The 17,685-nt window shown below is 43.9% G+C and overlaps 1 protein-coding gene across 1 annotated transcript in view; it reads left to right on the top strand.

Moving 5' to 3' along the window:
- Nucleotides 1-10,291: 10,291 nt before the first annotated feature.
- Nucleotides 10,292-17,685, top strand: part of NELL2 (neural EGFL like 2) — a 461,689-nt gene continuing 454,295 nt past the window's right edge. The window contains exons 1-2 of the mRNA XM_075344966.1: nucleotides 10,292-10,746; nucleotides 11,019-11,147. Coding sequence (XP_075201081.1) covers nucleotides 10,686-10,746; nucleotides 11,019-11,147 — 190 coding nt within the window. The 5' untranslated portion in view covers nucleotides 10,292-10,685. The remainder of the gene's footprint in view (nucleotides 10,747-11,018; nucleotides 11,148-17,685) is intronic.

Here is a 17,685-nt window from a genome sequence, read left to right on the forward strand (position 1 = left end):
ACCGCCAGTATCTGAATGCAGTGCCAGAACCACTGAAAGTACATGAATGCAGCGCCAGAACCACTGAAATTACATGAATGCAGCCCCAGAACAACCCACAGTACATGAATAAATCTCCAAGCTTAGTACAGAGAGCAATTACAACATCAGGTCAGCCCCATTTACAATTGTATAACATTAACCTAAAATTTCTAGTATGCCTTTAACAATGGTAAGGAGATACTGAGAGTTGTCAACAGTCATCATCAGACTGCAGATTGTGCAGGAACCACAGTACTGATGAGATACAGGAAAAATTACAAATAAACATTTAAATCCAGGTACCTTATAGATGACATCTTCTCTGATTGGAGTTGTTCCCATGAATTTTGTATCCATGAGAATTCACGCCCATAGCTCGTCTCTGCAGGTTTCCCTTTTCTTCATCTTCAGCAGCCCTTCCTGACACAGAGCACTTATAAATAAAAGTAACTCCCCTAGTGTGCCTCTGAATAAATAATTTCTGTCCTTCCCACACTAAATATCCCCCACACGGCCCTTTTCCCATAATATTTCTCCACACTGCCCCTCTGTAAAATATCCCCACACACACACACACTGCCCTATTCCATAATACACCCTACATTCCCACTTTTCAAAATATACACATGCGGCGCCATGGCCTAGCCAGGTCGTCACAGATAACATACAAACCCCCCCTTCCCCACTAGACAGGGACAACAGCCAAACAAAAATCCTTGTTGCCTCCCTCCAGTGACTGATGTCCACACCAGGTGGGGAGGAGCTAAGCAGTTGGCTCCACCCACCGAGGAGTTCACAGGCCTAGAGGCGGGAAAAGTGTCAGGAGTTAGAGTTTGAAGTGTGAGGAGTGAACACTTGGGTGTCTGGGTTTGTGGCCCAGGCACTAACAGCAAGTTTGGCAGACGGTGGTGGCCGTCTGCAGGAGTGGTGGAGCAACGCGGAACCGTAGGACTGGGGACGGGTGACAATATTCAGATCCGAATGTGACTGGAACCCCAGGGGTTTCACAACAGCAAAAGTCCCGATTGAAGGCAACCGCCCAGACCGTGAGGGTATACAGGTACCGCCTAAGGCTAGAGACCCAATGGCCAGCGTCTGCGGGCAAACAGGCTCCTCCGGTACCCATACACCGGGGAGCGGACTACCGTTGGGGATCCACAGTAGTCAAAGGAGAACATCAAGGTGCAGGGAAAGACAGCCGCCATCACCTGTCCAGGGAGAGACACTGCGGGACCCGTCCATCCAGCCGTTTGGTTTACCGAGGACTTTGTACCTTTCTTGCTGAGTGAGTACACCCGTGCCATCCGGCACCGCGCCGCGCTGTCCCTGCAACCCTGCACCTCCCCAACCCTGCCTCCCCGTCACATCAATGGGCCCCGGGACCACCGACCCCTACCCATGGAGGGGGAAAACAACATCCCTGCTGCTCCCTACCATCGCTCCCGGGATCCCCGTCACCAGCAGCGGTGGTGCCCATCTTCACCATGACCCGTGGGTGGCGTCACAGACTAAATCCGCCAAACCAACCACCCCTTTCACTCACGGGCGAGGAGCGCCGCTCGAGTCCCCGGATCCGGCCCACCGCTCGAGCCACCGAGCAGCCGCAGCAGCGCCGGACCCGAGCGTTAGCGAGAGCACAGCAGCGACGGTGTCCTCCCCGCCCGCAACACACACACACACACACACATAATTTCCCACAAGCAGCACATACACACACAGTACCATGCACTTGCAACACGAACACAGTACCTCCACAGGCAACTATGTCTCCATTACGTGTCCTCACAGTAACATTGCGCTCCTGCCCCTATCTGTTGCTCTCGACGTATCCGCCATCTGAAAGACTCGAATATATTTGAGCGTAAAAAGCAGGGTGCAGCATCTGCCAGACAGGTCTGTGGGCTGCAGCAAACCCATTTGCGGACTGCATGCGGCCTGGGGCCGTATGTTGTGCAAGCCTGCTTTAGATACTTAGGGTCCCCATACACATTAGATTAACATTGACTAAACTAGCCCATGAACATCATGTTTGGTGGACAGTCTAATGTGTATAGGGTCCCTGACAGATGATTTTTGGCTAATAAAAATACAACATTTCAGACAGCAGATCCTTTTGTTCCCTAAAGGTGAAGCTGGAAGCTGGTGCAAACGATGTCTGGCAGTGTCTCTCTCATAAAGAACACAGGAGTGCTTGGCAGAGTGAATGCTCTTGTGTATGGGAGAGTTTTTCTAGATAGCAGATAGCTTCCGGCAGAACAATTGGCTGACTGATGGCTAATGTTTGGGCTGACAGCTATGTAAGTGTATGGGGGCTTTAGGCAAACACTTGTTTGACTGAAATATATTGCCTCGTTCAAATGGCTGTATTTCAAATTTTGTGTTGTACTTGTGAGCAAGTGACCATGATCTATTATACAGTCTAACAAATGAAGGATTACTACATTAAATTAGTATCTGATCAGAACCACTATCAGCACATGCTTGCAGAACCAGAAATACCATTTGTACAGGAATACATCCCCAGAACCACTATCAGTACATGATTATATCATCAATACCATAATGAGTACATGAATACAGCACTAGAAACATAAGTAGATTAATATAGCACCAAAACCACCATCACTACAGGAATACATCACAAGAAACACCATCAGTACATGAATAAAGACCTAGCACCATCATTATTACATGAATACAGTAGCAGAACCAACATCAGTATAGGAATACAGAATGAGAATCATCATTAATATAGGAATATTGCACCAGATCCACCATCAGTACGGATATACGGCGCAAAGTTTAGTACAGCAATCAAATAGAATGTCAGGTCAGGCCCCAGCGTATACAATCCTATTGTATAATCCTGGAATTGTGAGTATGTCCTTAACAATGAAAGGCGATGATAGAAGTTGTTGTTGTCACCTTCAGACCATACAGGAACCATAGTACGGATTACACACATGCAGTAGTACTTTTAAACATTTAATGAGTAACATACTGTACCTTTTGTGAGGCGTATTATATTTAATATGCTCTTTAATGCTGACCAAATTGGTGTGTGTCTGGATCTTGAAACCCCACAGATTGCTCTCTGCAGCTCAGGAGAAAGGAGTGCACAGAAAGTCTACTGCATCTGTAGTCCACTGTGTGTGTACATACCTTTAAATCATGAGGTGCTTACCTCTAAGAGGTTTTTTGAGCTATTGGCGGCGTCTCATGACACGAAACTCCACTGATCTTCCCAAAATTAAAAAGCCTAAAAGATAAAACATCTCCGATAAAGTTGAATTACTCTTTAGGTGTATCTACATTGGCTGATACTTAGAAACTGATCATCCTATCTAAACAAGCTGACAATCATCAGATGCATGAGCAAAATCTGTATCTTGTCGTTGTGTGAAACGATTTTTAAGCTTGCTTAAATATCATAATTCCTGGCAGCAGATTGCCTTGCGTAAACAGGACATGTGATACCAAGATCAATGTTATTTTATTTGCACAGCATAATCATGTTAATGATCGTTCAGTGCTGATGAAAGTGTGTTTGGTCTATGTAAACAGGCTATTACATGACTGCCAATTGGCTTAATATAACAAGTCGGCGGTTGCTTGAAGGCTGCAGTTTTCCAGTGTAAATGCAGTCTCAGGGTAATTTCACGCTTGCGTTTTTTTCCTTCCGTCACAATCCGCCCTTTTTGAAAACAGCGGAATCCGTTAACGTTCCGCTGTTTCCCATAGACTTGTATGGAGGACAGATTGTGCCAAAAGTACCTGCGTTGCTTCCACTGGCCGACGCTTCGTTGCTTCCGCCGGGTGACCGGGTGACCTGCCGCCACTACTGCCAGCACAGACCTACCATCGCCTCCAGCACTGACCCACCGCCGCCAGCACTTACCCATCGCCACTGCCAGCACAGATTCGCCACCGCTGCCAGCACAGCCTCTGCCTTCTGTGATCCCACTCCATCACGACTGCCGCCCCCATCCGGTAAGACAACACCGGAGTATAAGACGGACCCCATTTTTTTTTTTTTTACCTTTTTTATCTCTAAATTTGGGGTGCATCTTATAATCCGGTGCATCTTATAAAACTAAAAATATTGTGATTAGCAGGAAATTACCATTGGAGGTAGAGATGAGTAAACCCGTGCAAGTTTGGTTCAGCGAGTGCAGCCAAACTGTACCTCCATTGGTTCGGACTTGGCCTGAACCCAAATGGAAATCCTTGATTGGCAGTTCAAGTCTCTGCCACATACAGCCAGATATAAGCAGAATATTTCCAGGGGAGGGTGAGTGGGATTTTTCCTTTTTTTAAAATTTTTGGTTGCACACTACATCCAATCATGCTGTTCTTACCCCCAGTGCGAGCTGTTCAAACACTGCAAGCAGCTCGCACTGGGCTGACACTGAGTGTTCCTGTCCACAGTGATGCTCATGTGAGTGGTCGACATATATAAAGCACCCGAACTCGGAACCCCAACTCTGTTTTTTTAAAAAAAAGTTGATGTTCGGCCTAAAACCAAACACCGAACCTCTGGTTCACTCATCTCCAATTAGAGGACTACTTGGTGTGTTGCAAAATGTCCAGCAGATGCATGAGCTCTGTATAACCCTGATCTACATTCAAATAACTCCTAGATCTGCAGTAGAAAAAACATTGATTTTGGCAAAATGACAGCAAACAGCCCTGTAAGTGACACATCGCTATAATCAGAGTCTGTGTCTCTACATTATGCTACTCTCAGATCGGATAGCAAAAACCTGATGACAGATTACCTTTAAGATCGTGAACTGTTGACAATTTTGTGTCATCATCATAGACCTCTTGAGACAGTAATTGCCATTCCCCACCATCATCTTTTTCTGACCGTGACTGCTGAGACATTTGGGCACCACTGCACACAATCTCCTCATGTTTCTCTTGAAACATGAAAGGCGACAGGTTAGAATCAATACATAGAAATGTAAAGAGCTCCTTGGAGTGTCCTGGTTTGAAAAAATGTGTCTCCTGGGACTCGCCATAGTGGAGTAAAGAGGTTCAGAGTAAGGATTATGTGGTCCAGACTCTTGGCTAGTGAGACTGCACCATGTGGAAGATAGGGTGATGCTTGGAAACAGACTGGAAGCATTGTCTGTCACCCAACCGATCACCTGTTCACACTATTCTGGCTTCAACAATGGTGTCCCGAGCCCCCCTGCAAAGTGGGACAGGAAGATAGGTTTCTTGGAAAAGCATGTTTGTTGTACTCATGCAGTAGTCCCAGTTTCACCTGACCCATGGCCTCAGCCTCTGCGTGCACCATCAGCAACACATCCACTTCCCCGTCCCTTACTGCTTGTTATACGCATATTAAATTAGGTATGCAGGTAACAGCTGTATTAATAGGGACTAGAATAGAATGATGTAGGACTGAAAAAGAATTTTGGTTTTACGTTGCAGCAGCAAGGACTGTAAGGCAATAATCACTACCCCTATGACTTTAGTTGCAAACTAATACACTATCCCTTCTCCAGTAACTCTCCCTACACTAAATGCAGATACAAGCAGAATTATAGGGGGACGTGAATTTAATTGATGTAGAACTGAAAAGGACTTTTGGTTTTATGTTGGAGCAGCAAGGACTGTAAGGAAATAATCGATGTCTACATTGCTCAATTAAACTAATACTCTATCCCTTCTCCAACAGCTCTCACTACACTGTTTCCGGGAAAGAGTGTGCTTGGCTTATATAGATCCATTAACACAATGCAGTTAGCCAAACACAGTAATGCCAGTAGCTAACGTGGCTACGGCATTGCTGTGATTGACAGCAACAAAGGGCAATAGTGTTTATGTGTCACCTAGGGAATTGGGTACTCGGTCCAGGGCGGTTTACTACTGGGGAATGTCACTTTGGTGGCCGTTGCCCGGTCCCGTGTATTTACAGGGGAGATTAAAGTCATTGGTTTGACGCCACCTGCGGGTTGCGGTTAATATGGGGAAACCGCTGCTGCTGAGTTGGTTACTCCTAGGGCTGATGGTAATGGCAACTACGGTAGTAGGCCCTTCGCAGGTAGGGCTGAGCCCGGGGAGGTGTATGATGGAGACTTTCGCTGTTAATAAGGGAGGCCACACCGTGGGTTGTAATTAACAGTCTCTACTCACTCTTGACCCTTGGACGCCTGGTTCAGGTCCCTGTAGTTCCAGTGCCAGTTAATGACTCAGTTGCTCTGTCCCCGACACCCTCAGTGTGGTTCGGTCCCTGTAGCATGGAGCAGTTTGGGGCCCAACTGTCCCTTTTTGTGTCAGTCTCCTTGTCCGTACGGCGGGCAGTGTGGATCCTGTAGGGATGGTCTGTGTCCCGAACCCTGATCCTTGCTTTACTGCTGTTGCCCCCAGATCTGTGGGTCAGTGAGGTCTGTGAAGGTTCCCTCACTGTGCAGGTATTTACCAGACCGCATGAAACTGACGTCTGACCTAGGGCCCTGTGCCCCGTCGGTGCTCTGGTCCCAGCGGTACTTGGGTGGACCTGCCCTGGCAACCACTCTCCTGTGCCCCCGGGTCACCATTACATGACCCAGCTAGGCACGTCTTTACTTCTTCCTCTCTACTACTTGTCTTCTCCTGACTAACTGCTGTCCCCTCCCACCAGGTTGTCTAGTCCCCCGGTCTGGTGCCGCCCTCTAGGTAGCCATCCCGTTGTGTCCGACTAGCCAATTACCCCTGGTGTGGAGTGGGAACTTGGATTTTGGTGTGTGTGGGTGTTGCTGGTGTGCCACCCCCATGCCAGCAGCCGGGCTGCTCGGATCCGGATCTGCGGTGGCTCGAGGGGTCTCCGGACCCGGGGGTTGTGCGGCCACTCAGAAAAAGGGGGATATTTACAGGGGGATTGAAAGTTTGTGACACCACCCACTGTGTGTGATAATGTAGGAGAAGACCGCTGCTGTTGGGGGAGCCCAGTGGCGATGGTGTAGCAGCAGGATGTTTAACCCCTCCGTGGGTAGGGGGTTTGTGCCCCGAGGCCTGTTGGGTGTTGGTGTTTGGGGTGCCGTTGGGTAGAGGAAAAGGGGCTTTTCAGCGTACTCACTCAGTCCATGAATAATGACACCGACAGCTTGTAAACCAGAATTCTGAGCACCTCTGCACTCTGGAAGGAGCACGCTAGGATCCGTGCCCTTGATGTTGCTGTTAGCCTGTGGTCTTCTCCGTGGCACATTCTTACTAGTTGGACCCTAAAGCTTGAAACTTTTTGGGTCCCGCTCACCTGTATGGTTAACGGAGTGAGCTTTCTTTCAGAGTTCACGCGTAGGATTTCTTTGGACTGTATTTGGGAAAGTCCTATTCCATCAGTGCGCTAGTACCCCGATTTTGGAGCAGGTTGGGGATGAATCTTGAAGTCTTTACCCCATCGGGTAAATTAACGGGACGCGTGAAGCTACGTCCCGGCCCAGGGTCCACGTACCCAGTCGTGCCCTGGCCCCTGCCCGGTGATGGCTCAAGGCCGCCGGCTGCCCTCCTTGGCAGTCCGTGCCCTTTGACACGATCCCCTGCGACCGGGGTTCCAGCTCCTACCAGGCCCAGGCCGTCTGCCACCTAGTAACTCCAGGAGCCCTGCTCTGGACCAGTGACCTCTCTCTCTCAGAGAGTCACTTTTCACCTCCTCCTCCTTTCACTCCTATTTCACTTTTCTCTCACTTTCACACTTCTCCCTTCCAACTCCCCATATGGGCGGCCCTATTCCCTTCAGGCCCCCCAATGGTGTGTCTGGTGGGTTCGGTGTAAAGTGTTTCTAGTATTTTTACTGGCTAAGCTGTTAGCAACACCAAAGGACCAGGATCCATACGTAACCAAGGAGGAGTGGATACTGTGCAGAAAGGCAGATTGCACAATACCCTGTGATGACCTGATAGGTCAGGGCATCACACTGGCACTGGTGTTCCAGATCCCTGGGGGTAGGCCCTGCATCATGGTGAGGATGCAGTACCTAGTAGTGCCCTGAGTGGCTCAGGGGCACTATATTTACCTGTCTAGGCCACAGAATCAAATGCTCTAACAGGATGCAGCAAAACCTCTTAATAAAGATGGAGGCAACAGGTGCAAAACACTGATAGAGCAACCACTCACACACTATAAATATGTAGAGGGAGTGATTGTTTAGTATTAAAATTGCACACAAATGGCTTGTATGGAGCGCCGTTCACACATGTAGATGCACAGTGTCTGGCTTACAGCCTATTGATGAGGACTCGACGTTAGGTTGTGAGCATCCATATTTTGGCCAAAATATTAACTAATACCTCATATACAGTGGGTATGGAAAGTATTCAGACCCCCTTAAATTTTTCACTTTATTTCATTGCAGCCATTTGGTAAATTCAAAAAAGTTCATTTTTTTCTCATTAATGTACACACTGCACCTCAATTTGTCAGAAAAAAAACCCAGAAATGTAAACATTTTTTCAAATTTATTAAACAAGAAAAGCCAAAATATCACATGGTCATAAGTATTCAGACCCTTTGCTCAGACACTCATATTTAAGTCACATGCTGTCCATTTCCTTGTGATCCTCCTTGAGATGGTTCTACTCCTTCATTGGAGTCCAGCTGTGTTTAATTAAACTGATAGGACTTGATTTGGAAAGGCACACACCTGTCTATATAAGACACAGTGCATGTCAGACCAAATGAGAATCATGAGGCCAAAGGAACTGCCCAAGGAGCTCAGAGACAGAATTGTGGCAACGCACAGATCTGGCCAATACAAAATAATTTCTGCAGGAGTGACTCACAGAGACTGGAGCCAACTGATGTCAGGTCAACAGGAAGTTGACGTGACATCACTGGACATCAGAGGCCATGGAGCCCTGGGGGTCACGCCAAGGGGGTGAGTGGACTGCAATAGCACTGCTCAGAGACAGAATTGGCAACACAAGGTATTTGAGAGAAACCTTGTTTCTCAACATAATTTCCATATGGCCAATAATGAAAACGGGTGTACGGCCCCTATCAGTATGATCCTGGTTGGCATGGTGGCTCAGTGGTTAGCACTGCAGTCTTGCAGCGCTGGGGTCCTGGGTTCAAATCCCACGAAGGACACCATCTGTGAGGAGTTTGTATGTTCTCCCCGTGTTTGTGTGGGTTTCCTCCCACACTCCAAAGACAATTAGATTGTGCACCCCAATGGGGACAGTGTTGCCAATGTATGTAAAGCGCTGTTGAATTAATAGCGCTATATAAATTAATAAATATTATTATTATTATCATCCTGGGCACAGTGCATGTGTACAAGTATCTAGTGATGCCACTGTTGTTGCTAGTGTTCTTGCCTTCTTCAATGGATATTTTATGTTGCTTTGATTTTTAAGAAATATCCCACGAGGTTGATGTATTTGACAAGCAATTTTCATGCATTTTTTTAGTTTATATTTTGTAACAAAAATGCATTTTTTGGCTTTTGTCTCAAGGTTCCATAGAAAAACCTGTGGAAAGACTGTCAGAAAAAAATATATGGCCAGAGCGATGAAGAAAAAAAAGTGCTACAAATGCCAAAAACATGCTAAAATGTCAAAAATAAAATGCTGTGTATGTGTAAATTTTAGTAATTTTCTATAGACCTTAAAATAACCTCTGGCTGCAGCGTTTAGATCTAAAGAAATGAAATAAAAATCTCCACTCCCCCTAAAAAAAATCCTGCTAAACCCTGTGTATGAATCTGGTAAGTATTGGGATTTATGCCTTTGCTCTCTGCAGTTTCTCCATCTACAAAACATTTTCAGGAGAGGTGAAAGTCTTTGAAAGCACCAAAAAAAAAAATATTAGGCAATTTTAGCAGCGGACGGATTGCTACCTCCTGGGAAACCCTTTCATTCTTGACATCGTTAGTCTACCCCTACGACACACAATTACGCTCCGCAGCGCTTGCGAATGCCTCATCCTACAGCACCACTCCGCAGAGTGACATGTCATTGTCGTCGCCGGCACGGCGTCAGCTTACGAAGGGTTAACGAGTGCAGCAGGTTACTCCATGGCCAGAGAGGGACCATATGTGAGTGATGCTGGTGCATCCCTAAGAAAATCAATGAGAGTTCTAGAATAAAGCAGCCCAAAAAGTGACTGGATTTCTCTGTATAGGAACTAATGAGTGAGGTGGGAGCTGTGCTCCTAAATATTACAGCAAAATAGGAAACAATGTGCCTTAGGCAAACACAGCGCAGCTCAGGGATGCCCAGCTCTGCCCATACACTCCAGTGCCCACCCCCTGTCAATCATTAGAGGACACAACCTGTAAGCACCCTGCCAGCATGCAGTGTGCTCTGATCAGCTGCTGCAAGGACCAATTGTTCATACCCTGAGAGAAAAGGGACACATCATCCTGTCCCTGCTCCCCTCCTCCAAATCCCAGGAGTAGCAATTAGAGTGCCCTGCTTCATGTGGACTGATCCATTGTCTGTGCCAGGTTCAGGCTGACAGCAGTGCCTGCTGCTGATTCCGCTGTGGATGTGTGGGTGAGGGCACCTAGTGGGTTAAGCCAGCGGTCCTCCTCTCTGCTGGGTCTGCCTGCTCAGGAATGATGCGAGCTTTGGGGAATCCAAGTTGCTGGCTCATCTGCTGGCTCACTGTGTAATGTTAGGAGGGAGCATCTTCACTGAGATCTCAGACAGAAGACACTATGGACTGATTGCATGCCCATCACCATGGAGTTTGTAGTGGGCATCCTCTGCATTATTGTCTGCCTGCAGCCAGGTAAGAGGACCATTCCCTGATTCTGGGGAGCTGGGGAGGGGGATTGGACTCATTTCTGTCTATACAACAGTGCCATGTTAGCGCAGTGATGTGGGCATAAGGGAAGCACAAGTTTTAAACCCTGACAAAGTAGGTCAGTGACATGGCGTGTTTTCCCTTTTCTATAAAAAGCCTCTCCTAGCACATAGTGTGTGAGATTGCACAGTCTTCACATTCCCCATACAATGTATACAGTGTACTGTGTAGTTACATCTCTGGCTTTGTTGGGTCAGTTGCAGGGTTTGGTGTGGACCCCTCCCTACAGATTGACATCCTTGAGGAGCTCCAGCTGGGGGAGCCCACTCCTGGAGTACAGCAGGTCCAAGGACTCCACAACAGAAGCAAAGCCTTCCTTTTCAAAGGTATTTCCTAATGTGTAACACTGCAGTTGGGGCCTCTGTGTCCTTGTGCTCATGGCTTGAGCTGTCCTTTGTCTGTCCCCTCAGCACATACTAATGCCATGCTTTATTAATGCTCATTAAGCAGCAGGAGATGGGGTCCTCCTTTTTCTCAGGGTTATCCTTTCATCTGGCACAATACAACTAATACAATGTGCTTCTGGACAATATATGCAACATATGTGCTTATATCACAAATCAACTTGTATCATCAAAGTTGGGATAATGCTCAGAAAACAACAATTCTCGCCTCTGACACATAATATTGAGCAGTATGTATGATATATGGGTCTAACATGACCAAATACATTCAGCTGAAATACTTGGGACTTTTAAAAGAGGCATTCAACACAATTTCAATGTGATTTTATATATATATATATATATATAAAAATTTATATATATATATATATATATATACATGTGTGTGTATGCATGTGTGTCCATATACAATATATATATATATATATATATATACTGTATATATGCATACACACACACACATATATATATATATATATATATATATATATATATATATATATATATATATATATATTTTTATATATATATATATATATATATATATATATACTGTATATATGCATAAACACACACATATATATATATATATATATATATATATATATATATATTTTTATATATATATATATATATATATATATACATAAAAGGGTCCTCTCTCCTCCTATACCAATCTGTTTTGTACTGTTAATGATTGTTGTACGTATACTCTTTTTCACTTGTAAAGCGCCATGGAATAAATGGCGCTATAGTATTAAATAATAATATTATATATATATATATATATATATATATATATATATATATATATATATATATATATTGGCAATCTTATGGTACATGATCAATTATTTCCTCTGATGGTACACTGACATAGTTTAGGATGAACATTTATGCGTATCAATCGGATTTATTACTTTAGTTAATTTGATGAAGAATCTATTGAATGGTCTATCGCTTTTAGCACAAAATGGCCCTCTATGTCTATCCCAAATGATAGTAATACATTTCCATGTATTAAATTGTCCAGTAATGACAGCCCCATATCCTCCGACAACTGATTTCCAGCGACTCTCCAATTAGACGATGCGCGATTCTCTGCTGAGCTGTGCTGTACAGATCATCCGCCTTAACTACAAGCTTTTCCCACTCAAGTGTCAGTGCTCTTTTGCAACCGCTCGCTTTTTTACTGATTGATGGCCCCTTAATTAATGTACAGCAGGACCTAGTCTGGCAGATGGTTGATTTGAGTCTAGGGAAGCAATGAATAATAAGGCACACTAGCCTGATCAGGGAGATTAATGCTGCTGGGAACCTGTGACTTATGGTAAAAACAAAATTGGTTTGTGAAAGTTGGATGGCTCTATTTTATGTGCATGAGAGATGGGGCGCCCAGGGACCACTGCAGCTCCAGCTCCAGGATGGTCGACGATTCACGTTCCCAAAAAAAATCTAATTAACATCAAGCAGAAAGCAGCAGCAATGTGCATGAAATACTAAAAAAAGCGGTATTCTGGTGTTCTACAAAGGTCCATCCAAAAATAAGCCCTATTCTCATCATTTATATAGTTCCATTCTTCCAACGACACTCCTCATCGCTCATCGTCACCTGCCTGAATGCTGAAGAGAAAGTATATACATATACAGTATATATATATATATATATATATATATATATATATATATATATATATATATATATATATATATCTCAGTTTCACTGGTGTCTTCCTGACAGTGGTATATTAAACCTGAAAAACTGAGCTGTTTAGATATTATTACATCAGTTAAAATTCTAGCCATGGTCAATATCCATATCATTTATTGGTTAGGCTTCACGCTAAATTATAAGATGTGTATTGTTTCAGGGACAAGGTAAAACATGACATTTGCTATTACTATCCTGTCTTTGACAGTAAGAAAAATGTGCCATCACAAAATTACCTGTAGTAGGAAATTTAGGTTTTTTTGTTACATTTATTTATTTTTAGCTATATTTTCCCCCATATCACAATTTTTATTAAAAAAAAATAAAAATGAGAAATCTTGCAATTCTTACACTGGTCACTGGGGCTTTTTACACTCTAACTTCCTGTTATTTATGGAAATGCACATGTACATTAGCAGCAATAGCTTGAGTCTGACCTAATCTTTTATATTGAAGCATCTAATGAGTGTGTGCAAAGGTCATTCTGATACCACCTTTTGTAAAATATGGACCTAGCATTATCAGCTGTGTGTAGAGGTACTAGACCACGTGCACACGTTGAGTATTTTTTGAGGGTTTTTTTTTTACCTCAGTATTTGTAGCCAAAATCAGGAGTGGAACAATTAGGAAAAGTATAATAGAAACATGGGCTCCACTTCTGTATATTTTACTCATTCCTGATCTTGGTGTATAAATACTGAGATACAAAACTCACCAAATACTCAACATGTGCACATGGCCTTACATGTCACTACAATCCTGCGTCTGTTGATAAGGAGTGTGCTGCAAAATCTTCCTGAAAAGACAGGAAGTGTGAAAATTGCAATATTACTGTTTTTTTGTGTATAAAGATTGTGATAGGGGAAAAAATAACTGCCCTCCCCCTAAAATTGCATGTAAAACAAAAGCCTAATTTAAACAATAAGTCACATTCTGTTGACACATTACCTTTTAAATGGAATCTGTTAGCAGGTTTTTGCTATGTAATCTGAGGACAGCATGAGTTTGGGGCTGAGACACAGATTTCAGCCATGTGTCACTTACTATGCAGTGTACTGTTGTTTGCTTTATCTCCAGGAGGTAATCACTGCTGGGACTACAACTCATGTGTCTGCTAAACAGAAAACGTCCCCTTCTCTGATAAGTAGCTCACTGTCAATAGACAGTGTACATAGAAGGCTCTGATGTGGGTGGGGTTAACTACATGAGCTTTGCTACGTCTAGGAACTGTGATTGTGTGACAACTTCTCAACCCAGTAAACTAAGTGATACATCTTTGGAATTAGGGTCTCTTGCCTACATTATCCTGCTCACAGATGAGGTAGAAAAAACCTGACAATAGATTCCCTAGGTTTCAAATGGGATAGGCTTCAAAAAGTTATCACATTCTAAGACGTGATGTAAAGCATTTATTGGCTTAATTATCAAAGCTTATATACTTGGATGTAAACAGTCTTTATGAGACAATACAATTGTTGAATTGATTTTCTCTGTTTTGGAGCCACATCTACAAATTACTATAACAGATAATGTTCAGAATGTAGTTAACTCCATAAAAATGTGACATCAGTTGGGCACTATTTCTTAACCCCTTCAGCCCCCGGGCACTTTCCGTTTTTGCGTTTTTGTTTTTTGCTCCCCTTCTTCCGAGAGGCGTAACTTTTTTATTTTTCCATCAATCTTGCCATATGAGGGCTTGTTTTTTGCGGGACGAGTTGTACTTTTAAATGAAACCATAAGGTTTACCATATAGTGTACTGGAGAACAGCAGCAAAATTCCAAGTGTGGAAAAATTGCAAAAAAAGTGGGATTGTACAATAGTTTTTGGGATATTTTATTCACCGTGTTCACTATATGGTAAAACTGATGTGTGGGTATGATGCCTCAGGTCGGTGCGAGTTTATAGACACCAAACATGTATAGGTTTACTTGTATCTAAGGGGTTAAAAAAAATTCACAAGCTTGTCCGAAAAACGTGGCGCACGTTTTGCGCCATTTTCCAAAACCCGTAGCGTTCTCATTTTTCAGGATCTGAGGCTCAGTGATGGCTTATTTTTTGCGTCTCGACCTGACGTTCTTAACGGTACCATTTTTGCACAGATGCTACGTTTTGATCGCCTGTTATTGCATTTTGCGCAAAATTTGCGGCGACCAAAAAACGTAATTTTGGCGTTTGGATTTTTTTTGCCGCTACGCCGTTTACTGATCAGATTCATTGATTTTATATTTTGATAGATCGGGCATTTCTGAACGTGGCGATACCAAATGTGTGTATTTTTTATTTTTTTAACCCTTTAATTTTCAATGGGGTGAAAGGGGGGTGATTTGAACTTTTAGGTTTTTTTATTTTTTTTTAATTTTTTAAAACTTTTTTTTTTACTTTTTTTTTTTATTTTACTAGTCCCCCTAGGGGGCTATTGCGATCAGCAATCCGATCGCTCTGCACTATCTGCAGATCTCAGCTACAGAGCTGAGAACTGCAGATTTGCTGCTTCACTTTCAATGCCGGCTGTATTCCGGCATTGAGAGGAAGTGACTCATGTTAGCCACAGGCGTCATCACATGACCCTGTGCTACCATGGCAACCGCCAAAAGTCACGTGATCATGTCACGTGACTTCCGGCGGGGGCGGGGTAAGTCACTGTCATGGCGGCGCCCATATACATATCGCTGCCAAGACTTTGGCAACGAAATGTAAGGGGTTAATGGCCGCGGGTGGAAGCGATTCCACCCGCGGCTAGCAGGCACACATATCAGCTGTTGATAACAGCTGATATGTGCGCGTCTCGCCGCCGCCGACCGGCGGCAGGGGGCGGGGCTTACCGGCACACGATCCATGACGTATTCAGTACGTCATGGGTCGTTAAGGGGTTAAGGGTATTTTCACATGTTTATGAAATGCTTTGGAAAATTTTTGTAGCAATTTTGACAGAAGCCGCCGGTCATCTGCAGTGGAAAATCTGCACAAAACAAGATTGTTTTTTGCCAATTTTTGTGGCCATGGTACTTTTTATAGGGTAAAATAAAGATAAAATCTTTATTTACCATCGTTTCTGTAGCATGATTTCTTGGTTGCGTGCTTGTTTCTATACATCCTGATTTCCTTTGATGATTTCTCTTCCTATGTAACTATTGCAGGCTTTAATTGGCCATAGCGGTCATTTGGGGTGAGACATCATCACAGGTGGTAGCACCAAATTTTGCCCCAAATGGGTTTGTTGGTGAATTTAACTCCCTATTTAAAAGGAATCTGTCAACAGGTTTTTGCTACCTTATCTAAGTGCAGCATGACGTAGGCAAGAAGATTCTGAATCCAATGATGTATAACTTAGATTACTAGCCACAGCCGTTCTGACACAATCAGAATCTTTAGATTTAGCCACCTGACAGAGCGGAGAGCTGTCTCACCCACACCCGGCTGTGAAGAGATTGTACATTAACAGTGAATTATCAACCAGAGGAGGGGGCGTGCCAAAACGGACAGCCGTGAGATCGTAGTCTGAGCAATGAAAAGGGTCCTGCTGCTTAAACAAATGTGGCAAATAAACAGCAGATTGGACCTTGAAAAAACAGGCATCCCAGAATTCTCTGTGTTAACTCTTGCAACATGCTGTGTTGAAATTACATAGCAAAAATGGGCTGACAGATTCCCTTTAACTTGGGGGGACAAAACCTGAAGTAAATCTACAGCTAATCTATAGCATAAAATGAAATGTTGTATATTTAATATCCATACTGCATGGTCTCTGTTGCTTCTAGACACATTGTTTTCACTATTTGTGAATGTAATTTGTTAAATCTATATTGTTGCTACATGAATGTGGATTTTCCTCCTACAAATCAAAATTAGACCCCCTAAAGGATTTGTTCCTTGACATTTATTCAGGAGCACGCCTCTCCCATGCCTCCTGACTTCCTGTTTGCTGGGGGCGGTACTCCTGCTTGATAGACAGTTCAGACCCATGACATCATCACTGTATCCTTAGTGCAATCTGTGTGCACCCGATGCTCCTATGTAAAGCAACTTTCCCTCTGCAGTATCAGTGGAGTACAGTAGCACTGAATCTGGCTGGGATTGGGAGCTAATAATGTGCTGCAGTAAATCTGGCAACTTCACTGCATTACTTTATAAACTGCATTGCAAACACTATGAATGCTCAAGTACCACTGCTATACTGCAGTTCTGGCCAGTCTCATAGCGGTCTTTTTTTATTAACAAGTAGGTTACAACTTTTCAGGTTTTCACTGGCACTTTGCAATTTTGCTTATATGACTTTGGAAATAATAATAATAATAGTGATGAGCAAGCACTACCATGCTCGGGTGCTCGGGTCTTGTAACTAAGGATGAGGGAACCTGTGGAGGTTCGGTTCGTTGGCAGCAAACAAACCGGATCTCTACGTGACTGAACCTTGCCCAAGGAAGTTCGGAAACTATTATTTTCAGTTTGAGTCATTGCCTACCATAAACAGATCACTACTGGGGGAGGCATTTTTAATTTTTTTTGGGGGGTGATGCACACTACATCTAATCACACGTTTGTTACCCCCAGTGTGTGCCGTTCAAACACTAGAAGCGGCTCACACAGGGCTGGGCACCGAGCATACCTAGGCACAGCGTTGCTCATGTGAGTTAAGTTCACATGTAAAGCATCCGAACCCCGAACCCCCCTTTTTTTTTTTTTAGTTGGTGTTCGGTTCGAAAACTGAACCTCAGGTTCGCTCATCTCTACTTGTAACAAGCAGTTTG

Source organism: Anomaloglossus baeobatrachus, chromosome 4 (genome assembly GCF_048569485.1).
Source record: "Anomaloglossus baeobatrachus isolate aAnoBae1 chromosome 4, aAnoBae1.hap1, whole genome shotgun sequence".
Taxonomy (NCBI): Eukaryota; Metazoa; Chordata; class Amphibia; order Anura; family Aromobatidae; genus Anomaloglossus; species Anomaloglossus baeobatrachus.